We start from the raw sequence: 19,628 nt of genomic DNA on the forward strand, positions 1-19,628 counted from the left end.
TACATTTGGTTGCAGCTCAACTTTATTTGCACTAGTACAAAGACGTTGAACTTTGGTGATGTTTGGCATTGATGATGAATCTTCACATCTGATTTTCTGAAAATCCGAGATTACTGAAATCAGTAATTTTCTAAAAATCATTCTTTTTTGTTATTTGCTATCATTTTCTCCAATGTTAGCCGATTTTTTTAGAATTCACTTTTGAGATTGTTTTGTATTTATTTTTAAGAGCGATTATTTTTCACTAAAGCATTGGAACACCTTCTCACCCCCTGCCACGTAGGATGCCACCTCACCCAACAAATATCGAAATCACATGAAAATCGGCGAATCACTAAATCTGGTAAACCCTCGCCCAGGCCAATTTCAGGGATTGATTTTTTGCTGATTTCCCAAAAGTAAGCATAATCGGCCAACCAAACAATGGAAAAATCATGAGTCTTCAAATTCTTATGTGGATCCCACTTCCCACATGGCATCAATTTCTAAGAAATTGGCATCAATGCCAAATATCACCTTTATTTGCACTACTTCATGTCTTATTTTGCTTCAATTATAGTGCAATCAAACAAAACAACGTAAAATTTAAAACAAAAAGAAATCAAAATTGCACCCAAATCGTTTACACCGATGTAAAAACCGATCTAGAGGCTGAATATATATGTATGTGTGTGTGTGCATGTGTGTATTTGTGTAGGTAGGTAGGTATAAAAATGTATTTTATTTAGGGCTGTTCACGGGTCGGGTTGGGTCGGTTTAGTAGTGTTTTTTCAACCGACCTGACCTGGTCGAGTTACCTATAGACCAAACCAAAACTGACCCTCTATTAAGTAAAACCGACCTGATCAGTTTGAGTCGGTTTGGGTCAGTTTGGGTTTCAACCAACTCTAAGCTTGCACAATGCACATGAAGTCAAAGTGCTAATATTATATATAATATTTTGAAATATATTTTCTAGAAATATATATTTAAACCAAAACATATATACAAATATATCAAAATATATTTTCTAATTTCTAAAAATATATATCTGATATATTTCAGAATATATATTTTTTCAGATATATATTTATTATTTAAAACTAAAATATCTATATTTAACAAATACTTTTTCAGAATATATATATTTTTCACATAACTTGGTCCGGTTCGATTCGATTTCAGTTTTCATAACCGAATTGTCAGTTTGCTCATCTTTGCAACCTAAAACCGACTGGTAGTGAAGAAAAATCGACCAAATCGGGTTGGGTCGGGCCGGGTTGGTCGGTTTGGATTTATTTGTGAACAACCCTAATTTTATCATTAAAAATGTATGCTTTTTTAAGATGTAATGCATGTATATGCAAATATTATTTTATGTTTAATTTATATTTTAATTCAATATTCATTTTTTATTTGTAAAAAATGCTAAAATTTGCAATTTGAGGCCCAACAAAAGTTTTTTTTTTTGTGAAAATAGCACGACAAGGCACTTACAGCTCCTTGGGACACATAGATCTCAAAAAATTTCCCAAAATAAATAAAAAAAGATCACCCTAATCGGACTTTAAAGTACAAAGTTATGGCTTCTATAAGTTTATACATGCATTAAGTGTGCAACCCGAGCTAGTGACCTGGTTGAATAGATCAATAGTTGAATTGCCCGAGCTAGACTGTTTTTGATCAGGTCAACATTTTTTGATGTAGATTTCAATAGAAACCAAACCTAGAAACAAAGCTGGGTGACAATTCCAACAATTCAACCAACCAAATCACGACGGCTTGAAAGCACTAATTTACACAAAAATGATTGAAAGTGTAACAATTTAGGGAGAATGGTGGTTCATCCCAATGTCAGAATTCATAGGCATAAAGTACAGTTGGGGTAGGTGCCAGCTCGGAATTGATGTCAATTCACGAGCTGGTATGGTGCATAGAATGTAGTTTTTTGACCTTTTGAATGCTTATAGATTTGTAATGAAAATCAGAAATCTCCATTAAGCCCGTTCGTACTTTTCCGAACAATTTATTTATGTATTTTAAGTACGCATGTAGCAGCACTGGATATGATTCAAAAAAGTGAAACCTAAGAAAGGTACATATGTATTTGTTGAGGTCTGCTATGATTTTATATGGAACACCATGAATTCTAAGACTAGTAGTTTCAATCAAGGTTTTTAAAACCGACCCGGAGAACGAACCGATCAGGGGTCTGCTCCTAGGTCGAATGGTCTGACCGTTCGAACTGAACGATCGACATGTTCTAACAAAAAAAATGGTCAAAACCATTGAACAGTTCAACCGCCCGGATCAGTGGTTTGCTAACCAAATCAATGTTTTTTTTGCAAATATCCGGTTTTGGGGAAAAATGGAATAGGTCACTTGACCGGTTCCCAGTTTTTCCGGTCTAACCGTCAAATTTGGTCTGATTTTGAAAGCCATGATTTCAATAGAAGAGTTGGAAAATATGGTCAAAGGAGAGATTGACTTCACAAGCTTTACAATAGCAAGGAGAAGTTACTAAGTCATTAATTGCTCGTGCTTTATTTTGTTAATCGATATAGGTGAAACCTCTCATAAAACTAAACTTAAGGAGCCTTTTACTTTTCTTTTAAAGTTTTTTAATAGGGTGCTAACGATATTCAAAAATCCAATTTTAAATTTGATATTTGATATAATCAAATTGAATTTGGATAATTTGAATATTTAATTGATCAAATTCGAATATCCTATTATAATGAATAATTAATCGGATTCGAATCCAGACATAACTTCGATAAATATTCAAATTCGATCGATTATCTAATTGTTATATATAATATATGAAATATTTAAATATCTTATATAATTTACATATAATAATTAAATTATATAAATAATTTATATACTTTATATAAATAAAATACTTATTTTATACATTTATTAATTACCTAAAATAATGATTCGATTTGAATTTGCTGCATTTATACCCCTATTTTTTAACGTACGGATTGATTGTACAACTTGAGATGACATTTGAAGCCAATTTTTCCAAGTGAAAGCCAAAGAGGCAATTATAAATTTAGGCTTTTAAAAAATTTCAGCAAATTGTGATGTAGCTTGAATGGATCTTGAGCGATTGTTAGCGGACGGAAGACAGACACCACAGTCGGTACAATTTAAAAAGCGAGAAGCGAGGAGAGATTTCAGTATAAGTAAAAAAAAAAAGTAAAAAACAGGAAATCTTGTCCCTATGGCTTAGTTTGAAATGAGAACAAAAGTACAAATACAAACAGTAATAAAAAAATATAAGGTTTTACTCTATATATTTATATTTGTACTCCTTCCAAATTGAGCTTATATGAAATAACCTACCTCAAGTCGAGTACCTAATTTGCTATTTTACTCCATCAAAGATTATATTGTCAGTAATTAAAAACATACTCATTCCTTAAATTCTTAGGTGGGGGAGGGGAAGCATTGGGTACTTTGGTCAATTCGAAAATGGACAATCTACAAACTGTATTTGGTCAAATTGCAGCCTTGCAGGTTTGATTATAGCCAAAAGAAATAACACATTAGTGGTTGGGAGGCTTGCAGAAGTTTCTTGGTACCACATAATCACGGATTGGATTTGGAATGTGCAATTGTGTGCATCGTGTGGAGTCCTATTCTATGTGTCGAATTTAGGGATTGTGAAATGTGAGATGATCAGTGGTAGGGAGCTGCTACAACGCATGGTTTGGTTTGATAGAAAATAGGAGAGAAACAGACACTTGGGGAAAAGTTTTCAATGATTTTCAGTCAAAACTGTACATGGTCAAGTTTAATGTATAACAATCAATTATCTATTTCATCTAAATTTGATTTTTATCAATCTCAGGAGTAAAATAAATTGTTCAATTCATATATTTAGCATCTGTTTGGCATCAATGACGTTGCTCCAGAAAACGGTGATACATTATTGCTACATTAGAAAAAACGGTGCTCTAGAAAATGTTCATATGTTTAGAACTGTTTTTCTATAAAAAAAGATGTCCAAGTTATGCCTTGGAAATTGAGAAGGCATGGTTTGGAGCAACATCGAATTTGATATTTTCTCTTATTGGAGCTTTGTTGCTATTAACGAAGACATGATATGACTGTGACATGGACTTCCTATAATGGGTACTAATACTGAAAACAACTATGAAGCATTAGTACCATACAGAAATTATTGTTGTTGCTCCAGGAAACATCCTATCTACAACAATATTTTCAAACAAAAAAAAGACACCGTTTTCTCAGAAAACGATACTTCCAACCCACATATTAGATATTGATGCCAAATATATACTTAAAGGTGATTTGGTTATACATTTTCTTATTTTAGATATATTTGTGTAAATTTATATTAATTTAATAGAAATATATAGGATATCATGATATATAAAACAAATCAAATTTAAACTCATAAAGTCTTATTTATCCAAATAGAGACCTGAGATCAAATACTGCTGCCATCTTGATTGGGGGTTAAGGGCGGGGATAGACTACCGCTGTTGTGTAGCCCCATAAAGCACAAAAACATAAAAAAAAAATCAAATCCATGCATTTATATATTCGTCCGATATCACATGGAATTGAAGCTTCTCATATTCTTATTAGGTTATATTATATACCCCTAATTATTTGAACTAATCCACTTGCACCTGAAAAAAAGGAAATTGCAATAAATCATGCATGAGAGGACATTGATGCTTAGTGGATGGATTCATCTCCAACCCAACACAACCCACTAGATTTGGGGGAGGCTACCCCTTTTTATCTTTTTTCCCCTTTTTCTTTTGGAAAAAGCCAGCCCATTTGTACGTCTACCAGAGAAAAAAATATTAAAACTAACCTCGTTGCCTCACATATAAGTCACAGGCACTATTTATGATTTTTTTTTCTATAGGCCCACTCACTATTTATGATTTTTTTTTCTATTCTTTAAGTTTACTCGTGATAAAGAAAATACTTAATCATAGGCGAACTTGATGCCTCATTTGCAATAAAACAATTAAACCGGCAACTTATATAATTTTATAGAAAATTTGTAATATGCTCAACCATCTCATCACTTTGCTATAAATGGGGCCAAGCTGAGTGGTTGAATAGTTATGGGAGTCATGTATTTTACAACTGATATAAAGTGTTATAATTGGTTTCATAGCCCGCTCAACCTAATCCTATCTCTTTATTTGTTATTTATGTCTCTCATTGTAAGGAGAGACTCAAGAGTGACGATCCCATCTGGCCACCCTCCTCCTCCTTTGCAGCTTGGCTTAATGTTTTGATCATGTTAGATTTACTCACTCTCTTCCAGGTAGGGGTGAGCAAAATAACCAAAAAATTGATCAAAACCAAATCAAACTATTGGTTAACCGAAAAATCAGTTAATTAAATTGGTCAGTTCAGTTTCGGTCCAGTGTTTTTAAAAACTGAAGGTATTTATTTGGTTTTGGCTAATTAATATAAAAAATTGATGGTTAATCGAATCAACCGGTATATATATATTTTTATATATTATATATTTTTTATTTATTATAAATTAATAAATATATATTATATATAAATATATTATTTATTATTTAAAATATAATATTATATATATACTTTTATAATATATATTATAAAAACTAAAAAACCAAAAAACCAACAAACCAAACGATAATTAACTAAATCGTCCAACCGATTAACCAACTAATTTCGGTTCAATTCTGATTACTGGTTTTCCAAAAACCATTACTAACGATTCGGTTAAAAGAAATGCCCCACAATCGAACCGTGAGCACCCCTACTTCCAAGGAGTTAATTGAATGATTTTAATTTTCTGATCCTTTCCATATTTCCACTACACAAATTCATCAAACAAGTAATAACTCTTATACGGACTACGGTACCCCAACATTATCGAGTGTCAGTGGGAAAACCAAAGGTTATAACTGTCATTTCAGAGACAGGAACTAAAATATGATCACCGTCTTAACAGTTGACAGTTTCCTCCAAAAAAAAAAGCAACTACGCTCTTTCACTTGTATCCGCCGTGGATCCCAAGGTCGTAGCGAGTTTGAATCCTCTACAATTCCACTCGTAATATTTTACACCAGTCCATTTAAGCTTTTTACACGTGTTGAACACTGATGACGTGGCATGCCAACATCATCGATTGAATGAAGATTGGGACATCGTCGAAGCGTTCGACAGGTGGAACCACGTTGGCGGAGCTGACGTCGTGTATCGTCATTGGTCCTGTATCCTACGCGTGCCATTCTTACTTTGCCGCAAAAAATCAGTGCACTCCAAGACTATTGACCATTGAAATGAAGCGCAGAAGTACGAGATGTTCCCGATGCAAGGTTTTAAAGGCTGTTCGAACGAACAGGCCTTGCACTGACTGAAGCCGATAACGAAGTAGCCTGTGCTAAAACCGTGAAATCACGGCCCTTGATGTATTAATTTAGCCCACCTGACGTAAGTTGAGGCCACATGGCCTACACCGATTTCACACGGTTTTAGCCCAGCGCTGCTCCAACGGGAGTTGCTGATTTCTACTCGACTTTGTAGGATTGGGTATTTCCTATTGCGTAGTCGAAACCCAAAACTCGAAAGAATCATCAATCACGTCGGGATTATAAGGAGTAAGGACTATTCCTACGGAAAGAAACCCACAAATGGCGTCTCTTTTGCTTTTGCGGCATTAGAGAGAGAGAGAGAGAAATCAGACAGGAGTTTGCTGGTAGAAAACTTGGGCGTGCTTTATCCCCTCTGCTGCTGCTGCCTGCTTTTCCTTTTTCAGCATCTCCCTCTTTCTCTTTCTTACTACAAAACGATTCTACAATTTTCAGATCATGAGCGCCATCTCCCCCAACCAGATTCAGTGGTTTTACTCGTCGGAGGAATGAAATGGACTGTTGAAATTTCTGCTCGCTGGTGAACTTCAGAGGAAAATCAGAACTTCTGGGTTTGTTATCAATGGGGAGTGCTTCCGAATCCGAAGATGGTTTCGATCAACAGAGCGAGCGGTTTGGGAGCTATAGCTTGAGTGCCGACGTCAGTGAGTCGGAGAGTTCAAGTAGTTTCTCTTGCCAGCGTTACGATGCCGAAGGTGCTTCCAGTTCTCTTTCGTCTTCCCCGCTTCCTGCCCACCTTTTGCCAGCGAATTCTGCTTTTCCTCCGCCGCCACTGATGTTACCTGTCATCGGCGGGAGAGATGTGGTGTTTTGGGAGGAGAAGCCCGAGAAAAGGGAGGCAGATTTATCTGGTTTGTCTTACTTGATTTTTTTAATCTTATCATTTTTCCTTGGAATTGTTGTATGTTTTTCATTCTCTTTGGAACTAATTTGGTATCCTGCTGCCTAAGACTCACATTTCGGACCTATTTTTCTCTTAGAAGCAACTATCTGCACTGGCGCATTTTAGCATCATTGCATCTTTGCCTTTCCCCCTGCTCTTCTGTATTTATCGTTTTTTTCCTTTTTAATGTTTTTTTAGTCGTGCTGTTTGCAGAAGTTGAGATGATGAAGGAGCGGTTCGCCAAGCTTCTTCTTGGAGAAGACATGTCAGGTGGAGGGAAGGGAGTCTGTACTGCTCTCGCTATCTCCAATGCCATTACGAATCTCTCAGGTTGGTTTATTTTGCAGTGCTTTTCTCAATTTCTGTTAAGATTTCTATTTATGTATTATTTAAGGGGCCAAAAATGGCAGCTACCGTGTTCGGAGAGCTATGGAGGTTGGAGCCATTGGCACCGCTGAAGATGGCAATGTGGTGCAGAGAGATGGAATGGCTCTTATGTGTGAGCGATTCCATAGTGGAGCTCGTTCCTTCATTACAAGAGTTCCCAGGAGGTGGGACCTTCGAGGTCATGGTGACTCGGCCGCGCTCAGATCTATGCATAAACCTCCCGGCTCTCAAGAAGCTTGACGCTATGTTGCTTACTATGCTTGATAGCTTCGAGGACACCGAGTTTTGGTATGTCGATCGCAGCATAATTGTTGCTGATGCAGATGATGTTGATTATTGTCCATCATCTACTTTTGGGAGGCCTTCTATGAGGCAGGAAGAGAAGTGGTGGCTCCCGTGCCCTAGGGTCCCACCTAATGGTTTGTCTGAAGATGCGAGGAAGAGATTGCAGCAGTGTAGGGACTGCACAAATCAAATCCTTAAAGCGGCCATGGCAATCAATAGCAGTGTGCTTGCTGAGATGGAGATTCCAAATGTGTACTTGGAGAGCTTGCCAAAGGTAGAACCGTAGAAGCAATTTCAATTATTGAAAATTGATCGATATTTAATGACTTCCAATTTGGTGAGGGGCAAAAGAAACTGAGATGAGAAGAGCTAATACATTTCTCTTGGTGGTACATTGATGAACTTGTGCGTAGATGCCAACATAGCTTGTTCTTTGAGGTTATATGGTATTCACATGCTAGGCACTGCTTGTAGAAGTCAACACTTGTAATCTGCAGGATGCAATGTCATACATTTTCTTGGGTCAAAAATTGTTTTCCACATCTGTTATTTGTTTATTGCAATTTGTTCAAGTTTTTAGATGAAATGTTAATTAGAGGTTGTTGCCTGTGATCCTGGTCTTTTATTTCTTTTTATGAATATTTTTTGTAAATCCCTTCACATTTTCCAACTTTAGGTAGCTAGGAAACTGTTGAAATTGGATAATCTCTGAGTTGGTTTAGGGTCAATATGTGAATGAACGGAATAGCAAATTAGTACATTTTTCATGTTTTCTCTCTATGGGACATTCAACCTGGTTATGAAAGGAGTACCATAACTGGCAGCAAGAATTAGTCTGATCATCTAGTTACCCTTTATATAAAGGCATACTCTTTGCCCAAGCCACATAGGCTGTTGTTTGATAGAGATAATTGAACTGATGAGCCTTTTTTTTTTGAAGTTTAGTTAAGTATCATAATTTGCTGTGGTCTGATTTACAAATCCGACTTGCTTGTTGGAATTTATTTTATCCTCGAGAAGGTGCTGCAGTGGCAAGAAGTGTTTGTTTCAAAATGAAGTAGGTACCCTTCTCAGTTATTCATGTTCTCCCAAAGAATCCTGTCATCAAGAGCATAAAATATTTCTTTGTATGGGAAGTTGTGGGAGAAGGTGCTGCAGTGGATATTCATCAAAAACAAACAAAAAACAAAAAAAAAGAAGGTGCTGCAGTGGATGGTTGCTAAGGCAAGAGAGGTGAGAGGATTTTGGAAATGAACTTCTGATATATAATATAAAGTGAGGTTATTTGTGGTCATTGGATATATGGTGTGTGTCCGTCGATGTGTTTAGAATGATTATAATTCTGAAAGCCCAGCTCACTACTTTTGTTGTTATAATTGCTTGTAATCTGTAGCTGCAATTTTTTGATTTATTCTTTGGACGTTGTAGCTTATAGTCTATAACTTTTGGCCTTCTAGTTTTTTGATCATTATATTTATAATATGAAATGGAACCATTGGCATCCTTTTAGGTCAAACTGATTTATTCTACCTGAGTTACCTACTATTGTAAAATTGATGAAAAACTAGGTTCTAAGTGTAAGTGCACTACAGATTTCAGCATTTTCACTTGCATATTTCAGTCAGCTTAACAAGATTGGAAGTATACTGAGTTGATAGAGAAGCATGCAGGCTTGGGTTGTCTTTATGCTTGAGTACAAGCCAGTCAGTTCATTAGGTTCTGTATCCTAATAGAAGAACTTGAGAAGGTTGTTATGATCTAGTGGAATTGCCTGGTGGCTTTGTTTGGTAAAGTCAATGATGTGTTAGTATAAATTAAAGGAAGATCAACCTGAACAGTGATTCAAGGCCTAGAGGGCTACATTTCCCTAAAGCCTGTCCAATCAATAGATCAACTTCTACTTAATTGCAGGAGCAATATAAGATGTCTATCTGCTTGTGGTAACTATAGGTATCACAAGTGCTTGAAAGCAGGGAGACTTGGGTAATCATAGTGTTATGGGCCCGAGCGTAGGATCGCGTCACGGGTCGCTCCCCCGCAGGAACCTCAAATCTTTCCTTGCCCTTGGTCTTGCGTACATGCCCTATCTTGACTATCTCGTGGGTGATTTGTCGAAGAGATCACCTAACTCTCCTCTACTCTCTTTCTTGACTGAATATTCGATATCTTCATTCAATAATGGCGACTCCTTAAATAGGAGATTACAAGAAGAGGGTTCCTTGTTGGATTCGGCTAGGTTAGTCCTAAACGGACTCAAACTCCTACTTCTAATTAGACTACTTACTTTTAATGGTACTACAATTCCTTCTAAGAATAGGGGACAAGATAAGGGATAAGGCACATTCTCTTGATGTGTCCAGATAAGGGTGGGCCCACCCTATGAGCTGTCGTGTGGGCCCCGCTCTGCTGCTGCTGCCGAGTGCGTGCGCACGGCTCATGGTGCCGCAGCCGCGCGGCGCGTGGGCGCGGTGCTGCTGCCGCGCCGTGCGTGCGTGCGGTGCCGCTGCCGCGCAGTGCGTGCGCGCGACTCATGGTGCCGCTGCCGTGCGGTGCTGGTCGTGTGCGCGCTGCTACCTCAACTGCTGCCGTGTGGTGCGGGTGCTCATAACATCACTCCCCTCCTGGACTACGAGCTTGTCCTCAAGCTCGAGGTTTGGATAGGCGTTGTGGAGATCGGTTCAAGGGATCCAGGTGGCCTCTGTTGGAGGTAGTCCCTCCCATTCTACTAAAACCTCGAAGGTGCCTTGATGGATGCGGGACCGGATGAGGGCGCCGGGCTGGAGGATAGGTCTGTCGTCCTGCAAAGGGGGTAGGGGAGGCACATGGTCGGGAGGAATGCCAACATAAAGCTTTAAGAGGGACACATGGAAGGTGTCGTGGATCCTGCTGTGCTCCGGGAGCTCGAATTGATAAGCTACCTTTCCTATCTTCCTTAGAATCTTGAAGGGCTCGTAGAATTTGGGGGCCAGCTTAGGGGGCCCCCGACGCCTGAGAGACAACTGCCTATATGGTCAGAGTTTCAGCCAAACGTATTGCCCCGGTTCAAAGGTGACTTCGCGGTACTGCTGATCGTAGGCGTGTTTCATACGTGCCTGTGCCTGCGCCTGCTGTAAGCGCAAGGAGACTTCAGCCAGGAGGGCATCGCGAGCTTGGAGGCTGCGGTCCACTTCTTCCAACCGTGTTGAGCTCGGCTTGTAGGACAGAAGGCGTGGAGGATCTCGACCGTACACAACTCTGAAGGGAGTCATTCCAAGGGAGGAGTGATAAGATGTATTGTAGTAGTATTCAGCCCACGGGAGGTACTCCACCCAGCGCCATGGCTGGCCACCCACGAAGCGGTGAAGGTACATCTCAATTGCCCGGTTCACCACCTCCGTTTGGCCATCTGACTGTGGATGGTAGGCTGAGGAGAAGGCGAGGGCCGTGCCTTGTAATCTAAAGAGTTCCTTCCAGAATGTGCTTGTGAAGATCGGGTCCCGGTCACTGACGATGGACTCGGGGAGTCCATGTAAGCGAAAAATGTGGGTGAAGAAGGTGTGGGCGACCGAGACTGCGGTATAAGGATGGGATAAAGGGAGGAAGTGAGCATATTTGGAGAACCGGTCCACTACCACGAACAGGACTGACTTCCCCCCGACTTTGGGTAGCCCTTCGATGAAATCCATGGCAATATCGGCCCAGATCTGTGTTGGGAGGGAGAGAGGTTGGAGCAGGCTTGTGGGATGTAGATTTTCCCATTTTTGCTGTTGGCAAACTGCGCAGTTCTGGATAAAGTCCCGCACCGAGGCCCTCATAGCTTGCTAGTGGAAGTCAGCGTGAATACGATGCAGCGTTTTTTGGATACCCTCGTGTGTCGAGTGGTGTATGCTGGCGATGATGGAGGGAATTAGGGGGCAATCGGCGGGTAGGTAGATCTTCTTTTTGTAGAGCACCAGCCCATCGTGGAGAGATCCGTTCGGGTTAGCAGACCCAGACTGTACTTGTTGGACCAAGTCGTTCCATTCTGGTGATTGTGGCAGTGTGTTACGAATGTCTTCTAGCAGGGTGGCTCGTGGTTGGGAGATCGCATGGAGGAGCATACTATCTTCTTCTCGTCGGGACAGGGCATCTGTTGCACGGTTCAGGGATCCTACCTTGTAGTCCACTCAGAAATCGAAACCCAGAAGCTTGCTGACCCAATGTTGCTGTGGGGAGGTGGTCAGTCGTTTTCCAGCAAGTATTTGAGGCTGTAGTGGTCTATTTTGACGACGAAGGGTCTGCCCCACAAGTATGGCCTCCAGTGTTGTACTGCCTTGGCTAGGCCAATGAGCTCGCGTTCATAGGTGGGTAATTTGAGATGGCGGTTAGCTAGCTTGCGGCTGAAAAAGGCTATCGGGTGCCCTTGCTGCTGAAGGATGGCTCCTATGCCTGTGCCGGAAGCATCACACTCGACTGTGAACTCAAGATCAAAGTTCGGTAGCTGGAGGACTGGTGTGGAAGAGAGGGCTTCCCTTAGGCTTACGAAGGCTGCATCGGCTGTGCTATCCCAGTGGAAGGCATTTTTCTTGAGCAGGTTGGTAGGCGAGGCTGCTAACAGGCTGTAATTCTGTACGAACTTTCGGTAGTACCCTGTTAGCCCTAGGAACCCACGGAAGGTCTTGGCGGACTGTGGCTGGGGCCAGTCCTTGATGGCCTGAATTTTGGAGCTGTCCACAGTTACACCTTGCCCGCTGATTACATGTCCAAGGTAAAGGACTTGGTGTTCCCCAAAGGAACACTTGGATCTTTTAAGGAAGAGTCGGTGCTGCTTTAGGAGCTCGAGCACGACCCGTAGATGCTGAATGTGTTCCACCCATGTCTTGCTATAGACCAAGATGTCGTCGAAGAAGACCAGTACATATTTACGGAAGTGGGAGTGGAAGACCTAATTCATCAGGGCCTGGAATGTGGAAGGGGCGTTGCAGAGGCCGAATGGCATAACTAGGAACTCGAAATGGCCATGATGCGTCCTAAAGGTTGTCTTTTCTACATTTGCGGAAGACATCCTGACCTAGAAATAGCCTGACCTGAGGTCTAATTTGGAGAAGAATTGTGCGCCATGGAGTTCGTCCAATAATTCGTCTACAATGGGGATCGGGAATTTATCTTTGACAGTTCGGCTATTGAGTTCCCTATAGTTCACACAAAATCTCCAAGTCCCATCCTGTTTGGGTACCAACAGAACTGGGGAGGAAAAAGGGGAGTGGCTGGGCCGAATGATCCCCTGCTGTAGCATATCTGCGCATTGCTTCGCTAACTCATCTTTCTGTCGGTGGGGGTAGCGATAGGGCCGAACCACGACCGGGTTTGACCCTACTATTAGAGGGATCCGGTGGTCGCAGGCTCTAGGAGGTGGGAGGCCCTTAGGTTCTTGGAAAACGGCTGAGTAATCAGTGAGAAGCCTCTCCACATCAGTTGTGCGCAAATTCTCCCCCTGGAGTGCATGTAGTTGTGTCTTGGTCCTTGTCCGGGTTCCCTGCCAAGTAACTGGTTTGCCATCTAAGTGGAAGTTCATGGTCAGGGCAGCGAAGTCCCATAGGATTGGGCCTAGTGTGATCAGCCATTTGACGCCTAGGACGATGTCAAATTCGTCCAAGATTAGTACAAATAAATCTGCTCGGAAGGATTCTTTTTCAACCTGAATTCTGGTGTTCTTGCAGATACTGGGGCTGTGAACTCTTTCCCCGTTCGCCACGACTACCTGTAGTTGTGTCCTGACACTTCCGGAGTCTACCAGAATGCGCACGGGTTTCCCCGTCACTGGCGCCCTTAGTTGCATTGTCTGGGAGGTTCTGATCCCTGTGATTGCGTGGAGTGAGATCTCGGGTTCAGTTGGTGATGGCTCTTCCTCATCCTCTTCAGTCTCGTCTACTAGAAGGCAGAATAATTTCTTGCATCTATGCCCTGTGGAGTATAGATCATCGCAATTGAAGCACTGCCCCTTCGCACGCTGTTCTGCCATCTCGGCTCAGGACAGACGCTGGATGGGTGGTGACACCCTACTGCTCCCTGTCTGTGATACTGATCTGGAAGGGTTATCGGTGTGGGTCCTCTGCTCCCTGTTGGGCGCAGGGGTAGACACTCCCGCTAGCCTTGACGGTGCCCAAGTCGTGGCTGGCCGTCCAATGCTGAAGGGTCCGTGAGTAAGTTGCATCTTCTGTTCAAAGGCGCATCTCTACGTCTACCCTTAAGGCTTCTACCAGCCTTGCTGTGAACATGTCCACTTGCTGATCTGGCCTAACCGTGGCTGCTCTGGCAAGCAAGGTTTGGAACTGGCATTGATACTCAGTCACGGTTCCCGTTTGCTTGAGATTGATTAGCTCACCCAGCGGGTTGCTCGTCATCGGGGGTCCAAACCTGAGGAGGCAATAGGACCTGAACTGCTCCCAACTGAGCCCGGGTTCTTCTTGCTCCACGCGATAGAACCAGAGTTGTGCCTCTTCCGTAAGGTGGAAGGATGCCAGGCTGACCTTGTCTCTGTCATCCGTGCATTGGTTGCGGAAGAACTGCTCGCAGCGGTACAACCAACCTAATGGGTCTCCGGTGCCGTCGTAAGATGGAAATTCAAGCTGGCTATACTTGGGGACAACTGCAGTCATCGGTGCGGTGGCTTGATGTTCATTGGCTGATTCTGTCCCGTCCGTGCAGCGACTGCTGGTAGAGGCTAATCCCTCAGAATTCTTTTCTTTGTTGGAGAGGAACGCTTCTAGCAAGCGACGCAGCTCCCGAACGTATGCTCCAATTCATGAACTCTGAAAGACAGTGGCTCTTGTTCCCCCATGGCAGTAGGCTCTGATACCAAGATGTTATGGGCCCGAGCGTAGGATCGCGTCACAGGTCGCTCCCCCGCAGGAACCTCGGATCTTTCCTTGCCCTTGGCCTTGTGTACAAGCCCTATCTTGACCATCTCATGGGTGATTTGTCCAAGAGATCACCTAACTCTCCTCTACTCTCTTTCTTGACTGAATATTCGATATCTTCATTCAATAATGGCGTCTCCTTAAATAGGAGATTACAAGAGGAGGGTTCCTTGTTGGATTCGGCTAGGTTAGTCCTAAATGGACTCAAACTCCTACTTCTAATTAGACTACTTACTTTTAATGGTACTACAATTCCTTCTAAGAATAGGGGACAAGATAAGGGATAAGGCACATTCTCTTGATGTGTCCAGATAAGGGTGGGCCCACCCTATGAGCCGTCGTGTGGGCCCCACTCTGCTGCTGCTTCCAGGTGTGTGAGCACGGCTCATGGTGCCGCTGCCACGTGGCGCGTGCGCGCGTGCGGTGCTGCTGCCACGCAGTGTGTGCGTGCGGCTCATGGTGCCGCTGCCATGCGGTGCCGGTCGTGTGCACGCTGCTGCCTCAACTGCTGCCGTGTGGTGCGGGTGCTCATAACACATAGAGCATTTGTAGGTTTTCCATTGTTGATGTGTAATCTGGACTATTTTGAAAGATGTAATATCTTACGTAATCCAGCTTTGAACTGCTAATTAACATCTACACCTACAACTCAACTAACATAACAGTTGATTTTGTCATGGCTAAGTGTCAGCTCATGGACCAAAGATTTGGGGAAGAAATTCCCTTCTGAACTCGTTTTTTCATGTTCTACCAAGCTTAAATAAGTTTGCTGACAATGATCAACTGTACCCGGTCTAAGAATGCCCAATGCATGAACTATAATGGCATGGAATAAGGTTTTTGCTCTGCTTGAACACTTTATGCTATTTAGTGAGATGTTTTATCATGGTGAATGCATATGATGTATGTGCACTGTTGTAATGGCACACTGGCATTCAAAGGTCACTCTTTAGTACAACCATATAGAATAATAACCTTCTTTTTTTTTCAAAGTTTTTTGTAATTGCTGATTACTGATCAAAAACACTTTTGTAATTGTAGACAAAATGATCATGATACTACTTCTGAATCCTTATTGATCTGGCCTTACCTTGCGAAAGGATAATTTCTCCTCCTAATTGAGGCATATATTTGTCTTTTTCTTAAACCTAAACAAATATGAATGCTCATCATTCTTTATGAAGCTTTAATCACCATTTTCTTTTATTCTCTCAGCCTGTATTATCATCATCTTCTAAGATTTTCTCAACCACTTTCCCTACCTGTCATCAAGATCCATATTCATAGAGATTGTAAGATACAATAAGATTTTTATTTAGAAACATCTTTAGGTGTATCCGTTTGAGCTCATCCAACAGTTTGAGGGGAAGAATGTGTGTTTGGACTCATTTTATCATGTTTAGCTGATATGGTTTCACTGCCCTCTTGAATTTACCAAGATTTATGTCAGGAACTAAGGTACCAATGGATGTTCAAAGATTGCTTCCATGCATTACAAGAATACATTACACATGCAGAAGTTTTTAACTTCAAAGTTCAAACTAAAGTTTGAGGTTAAGTTATATCTTAGGTATGAGATTTATATATACTTTTTAGGTTTAAATTATTCTTAATGCATCTTGACTTATGTCAATTTCTAACCCCTTCGGAATATATGGGTGGTTGGTTATTTGTCTATGATCTATTAAGCACCTGAAATTTGTTATACTATTAACAATGAAGTATGGAATTCTGCTGCCTAGGGCAATGAAAAGCAAATTGAAGATGCTGCGTGGGGGAACTTTGGCAATATCATATATTTGACTGCTCTATTACCTGTAATAAAATAGGAGAGGAGATTTTTCATGGATGATTCGTTTCAACAGATAGAAATGTGCTGAACTGTATTGGAGCTTACTGTTTATATAGTCAAGTTCTTCCTGATGTCAGCTCATGATTTTGTAGTGCCTTTTGTTTTTTACTTTTTTAAATCAATCATCATTTTGTAATTTGTATTTTGCTTATATGTAAGTTCACCTGCATCCTGCCAACTTTGCAGGGTGGAAAAGCTTGTCTAGGTGAGATCATCTACCGCTACATAACTGCAGACCAATTCTCCCCGGAATGTCTTCTTGATTGTTTAGAGCTATCATCAGAACACCATGCTCTTGAGGTAGCAAACCGAATTGAAGCTTCAATTCATGTTTGGAGGCAGAAGGACCGTAAAAAATGTAAAAAGCACACAAAATCTGGGCGGTCATCATGGGGTGGTAAAGTCAAAGGGCTAGTTGGTGATGGAGAAAAGAGCCAACTTCTGTCTGAACGAGCAGAAACTCTCTTACAAAGCCTAAGGCTACGGTATCCTGGTCTCCCGCAGACTGTTCTGGACATGAACAAGATCCAATACAACAAGGTCTTTTTTTTTCCTGCCCTAGTTTCTTTCGCCATGGAATAGTTTTATATCCAATGGATATGCGAAACATATATTTGATTTATGTTTGAACATCTGTTTTGATAAAAAACCTGGCAAACTTCTATAGATGCATAAATCTACAAATTTAAATACAAAACAATAAAACTATATATTGTAAATAGACAAAAATAGATTTATCTAAATCCCACTTAATCCTCAATAACTTTAAACTAAAAAAATCTAAAAAGGGTCTGAACAGTTAAATAAACATACTATTATATGTATTTGAATTGGATCTAAAGCAATATCTAAAATCAATCCAATTAATAAATGGATCAGGATAAAATTTGTTAATCTAATATGGTCATGGTCCAATAATAGTTAATCAGATATTTGAATCTGACTTAAATGAATGAAATTTTGAATTCAAATTGGGTTAAATCCGATCCATTTGCAGCCCTAATCTAATTGCTATAGCTCAAAGCAAATATCTTTTGATTCCAAAATTTGGTCCAATTAGAGCATGGTTTTCGAACTGCCGTTGATCCGGATGGTTGGACCATTCGGCCCGGGAACCGTCCAGGCAACCGGTTCTGTTTTACCCCAAACCCGGTCCCTGGCCAAAAACCGTTGAATTGGTCAATGATCCGTTGACCTGGGTGGTCGAACCGTTGACCCATTCAATGATTTTTGGCTGTTTTTTATTTTTAATTATTTTTATTATTTTAATTTTTTGTTGTCAGAATGGGCCATCTGTTCAAATCGGACAATCAAACTGTCAACCCAGAAATTGGTGGCCAGAACGGTTCCGTTTTCGGGTCGTTTTTTAAAACCATAAATTAGAGCCTACTGTTTATATAAACGCAAATATCATTACTGAAGCAATTCTGTTAACCAAAAACGTGCAGCCTTTTTTCCTCGAATTATAGTATTTCATAATACAACATGTGGTTGATATTGTTTATCAGGTCTGCACTTGAATTATCACCAAATCTTATACAACAGGTGATTCTAGGGCGTTGGAATTGCCAAAGTCGTCCCTTAGAATAAAAGCACTAGGTTATCCCACCCACTAGTTGGCTGATCCAAGTTGATCAGTTGGTCCATCAACGGAGCAATTTATGAAGTAGGGAAATCTTTCATTGTTAGGATGATAGAATATGTGCTAACAGTCAACTGACTTTCCCTACTGGCACATAGCAGGTAGCCAGGTATATGAATGGGCTGTTGGTGCTTGTTAGATGCAGTCTTGAGTTTGGAGGAGACTTTGTTATTCAGTGTTCAACTCTCTGAATTGAAGTTGCTATAACATCCTCTTGTTCTCCAAAAGAAAGATGAGTAATCTATTTCCTGTTGTAGGATGTGGGGCAGTCGATTCTTGAGAGCTACTCGAGGGTGATGGAGAGCTTAGCCTTCAACATAATGGCGAGGATTGATGATGTCCTTTATGTAGATGATGCAACCAAGCAATGCGCTGCTGCAGATTCCTTGTCTTTACATGGCCGGGGTGGAAAAGGAGGTATTTCCATACAAAAGCGGATTTCACCTAGCCCTTTCTCAGTTCAGCTTCAGCAATCCCCTTATGCATCTCCATTCACAGCACCGACTTTCTGTGCTTCAACTTCTGTTGCCGGAAGCCCTGGAAGTATACATCCTTCTCTAAGCAAGAACAATCATGGGGACCACCTCCAGGATACAAAAGAGAAACTGAATACAGAAGACGTGGGGGGGATATGGTCATACGCTGGAAATCTGAGTGCCAGAAAAGATTCTGGATATGCTCCAGAGAGGGATTGATTCATGGTGGAACCATTAAGGCCACCAAATTCGATCCTAAGAAAGGTCTTGTCTCTTGTCATTCTTTAAGCTTATGGAGGTAGTATCTAAGTATCTTGTATATTCTTTAGAAATAGAATAACATATTTCAAAATTTCCATTGCTCATGAGCAAATGAACATTTCTTGCTTGCCAAATGCCAATCCATGTTACTATTACAGCTGGCTTCTCGCTTTTTTGACACAAGCATTTTCTTCCTCTAAATTAACTTGATTAGGAATTAGGGGAAAAAAGCTTAATAGGATTTTGTTTACTATATATGTGCATGCAGAGCTGTCATAGACTCATTTTTACTTCAGCCATCATGGGGCTTCAGAGTTAAGACTTAAGAGGCACCAAACACCTCTTTAGCGCTGAAAGTGGTACTGATACAAAACCACTTCATAGAAGAAGAGTGAGTGCTTTGTCACAATTTGGTGGAGAAAATTTTGGCCGTTAGGAGCCACCATTTTTCAGCATGACAGATCAACCACTAGTCCCGTAGGTAAGTCTCGTAGGTAGGGGTGCTCACGGTTCGGTTAGGCCTTTTTTTTAATCGAACTGGTACTACCGATTTTTGGAAAACCGGTAATTGA

General features: G+C 41.0%; 1 protein-coding gene across 1 annotated transcript; it reads left to right on the top strand.

The window, feature by feature from the left end:
* Positions 1-6,568: 6,568 nt before the first annotated feature.
* On the top strand, positions 6,569-19,211 carry LOC148849843 (rop guanine nucleotide exchange factor 1-like). The gene is made up of 5 exons (XM_088946228.1): positions 6,569-7,243; positions 7,489-7,605; positions 7,686-8,221; positions 16,864-17,217; positions 18,577-19,211. The coding sequence occupies exons 1-5, from the start codon at positions 6,955-6,957 to the stop codon at positions 19,012-19,014; spliced, it is 1,734 nt and encodes a 577-aa protein (XP_088802354.1). The 5' UTR covers positions 6,569-6,954; the 3' UTR covers positions 19,015-19,211.
* The last annotated feature ends 417 nt before the right edge of the window (positions 19,212-19,628 follow it).

Source organism: Nelumbo lutea, chromosome 5, assembly GCF_056320005.1.
Source record: "Nelumbo lutea isolate HS-2025 chromosome 5, American lotus-T2T, whole genome shotgun sequence".
Classification (NCBI taxonomy): domain Eukaryota; kingdom Viridiplantae; phylum Streptophyta; class Magnoliopsida; order Proteales; family Nelumbonaceae; genus Nelumbo; species Nelumbo lutea.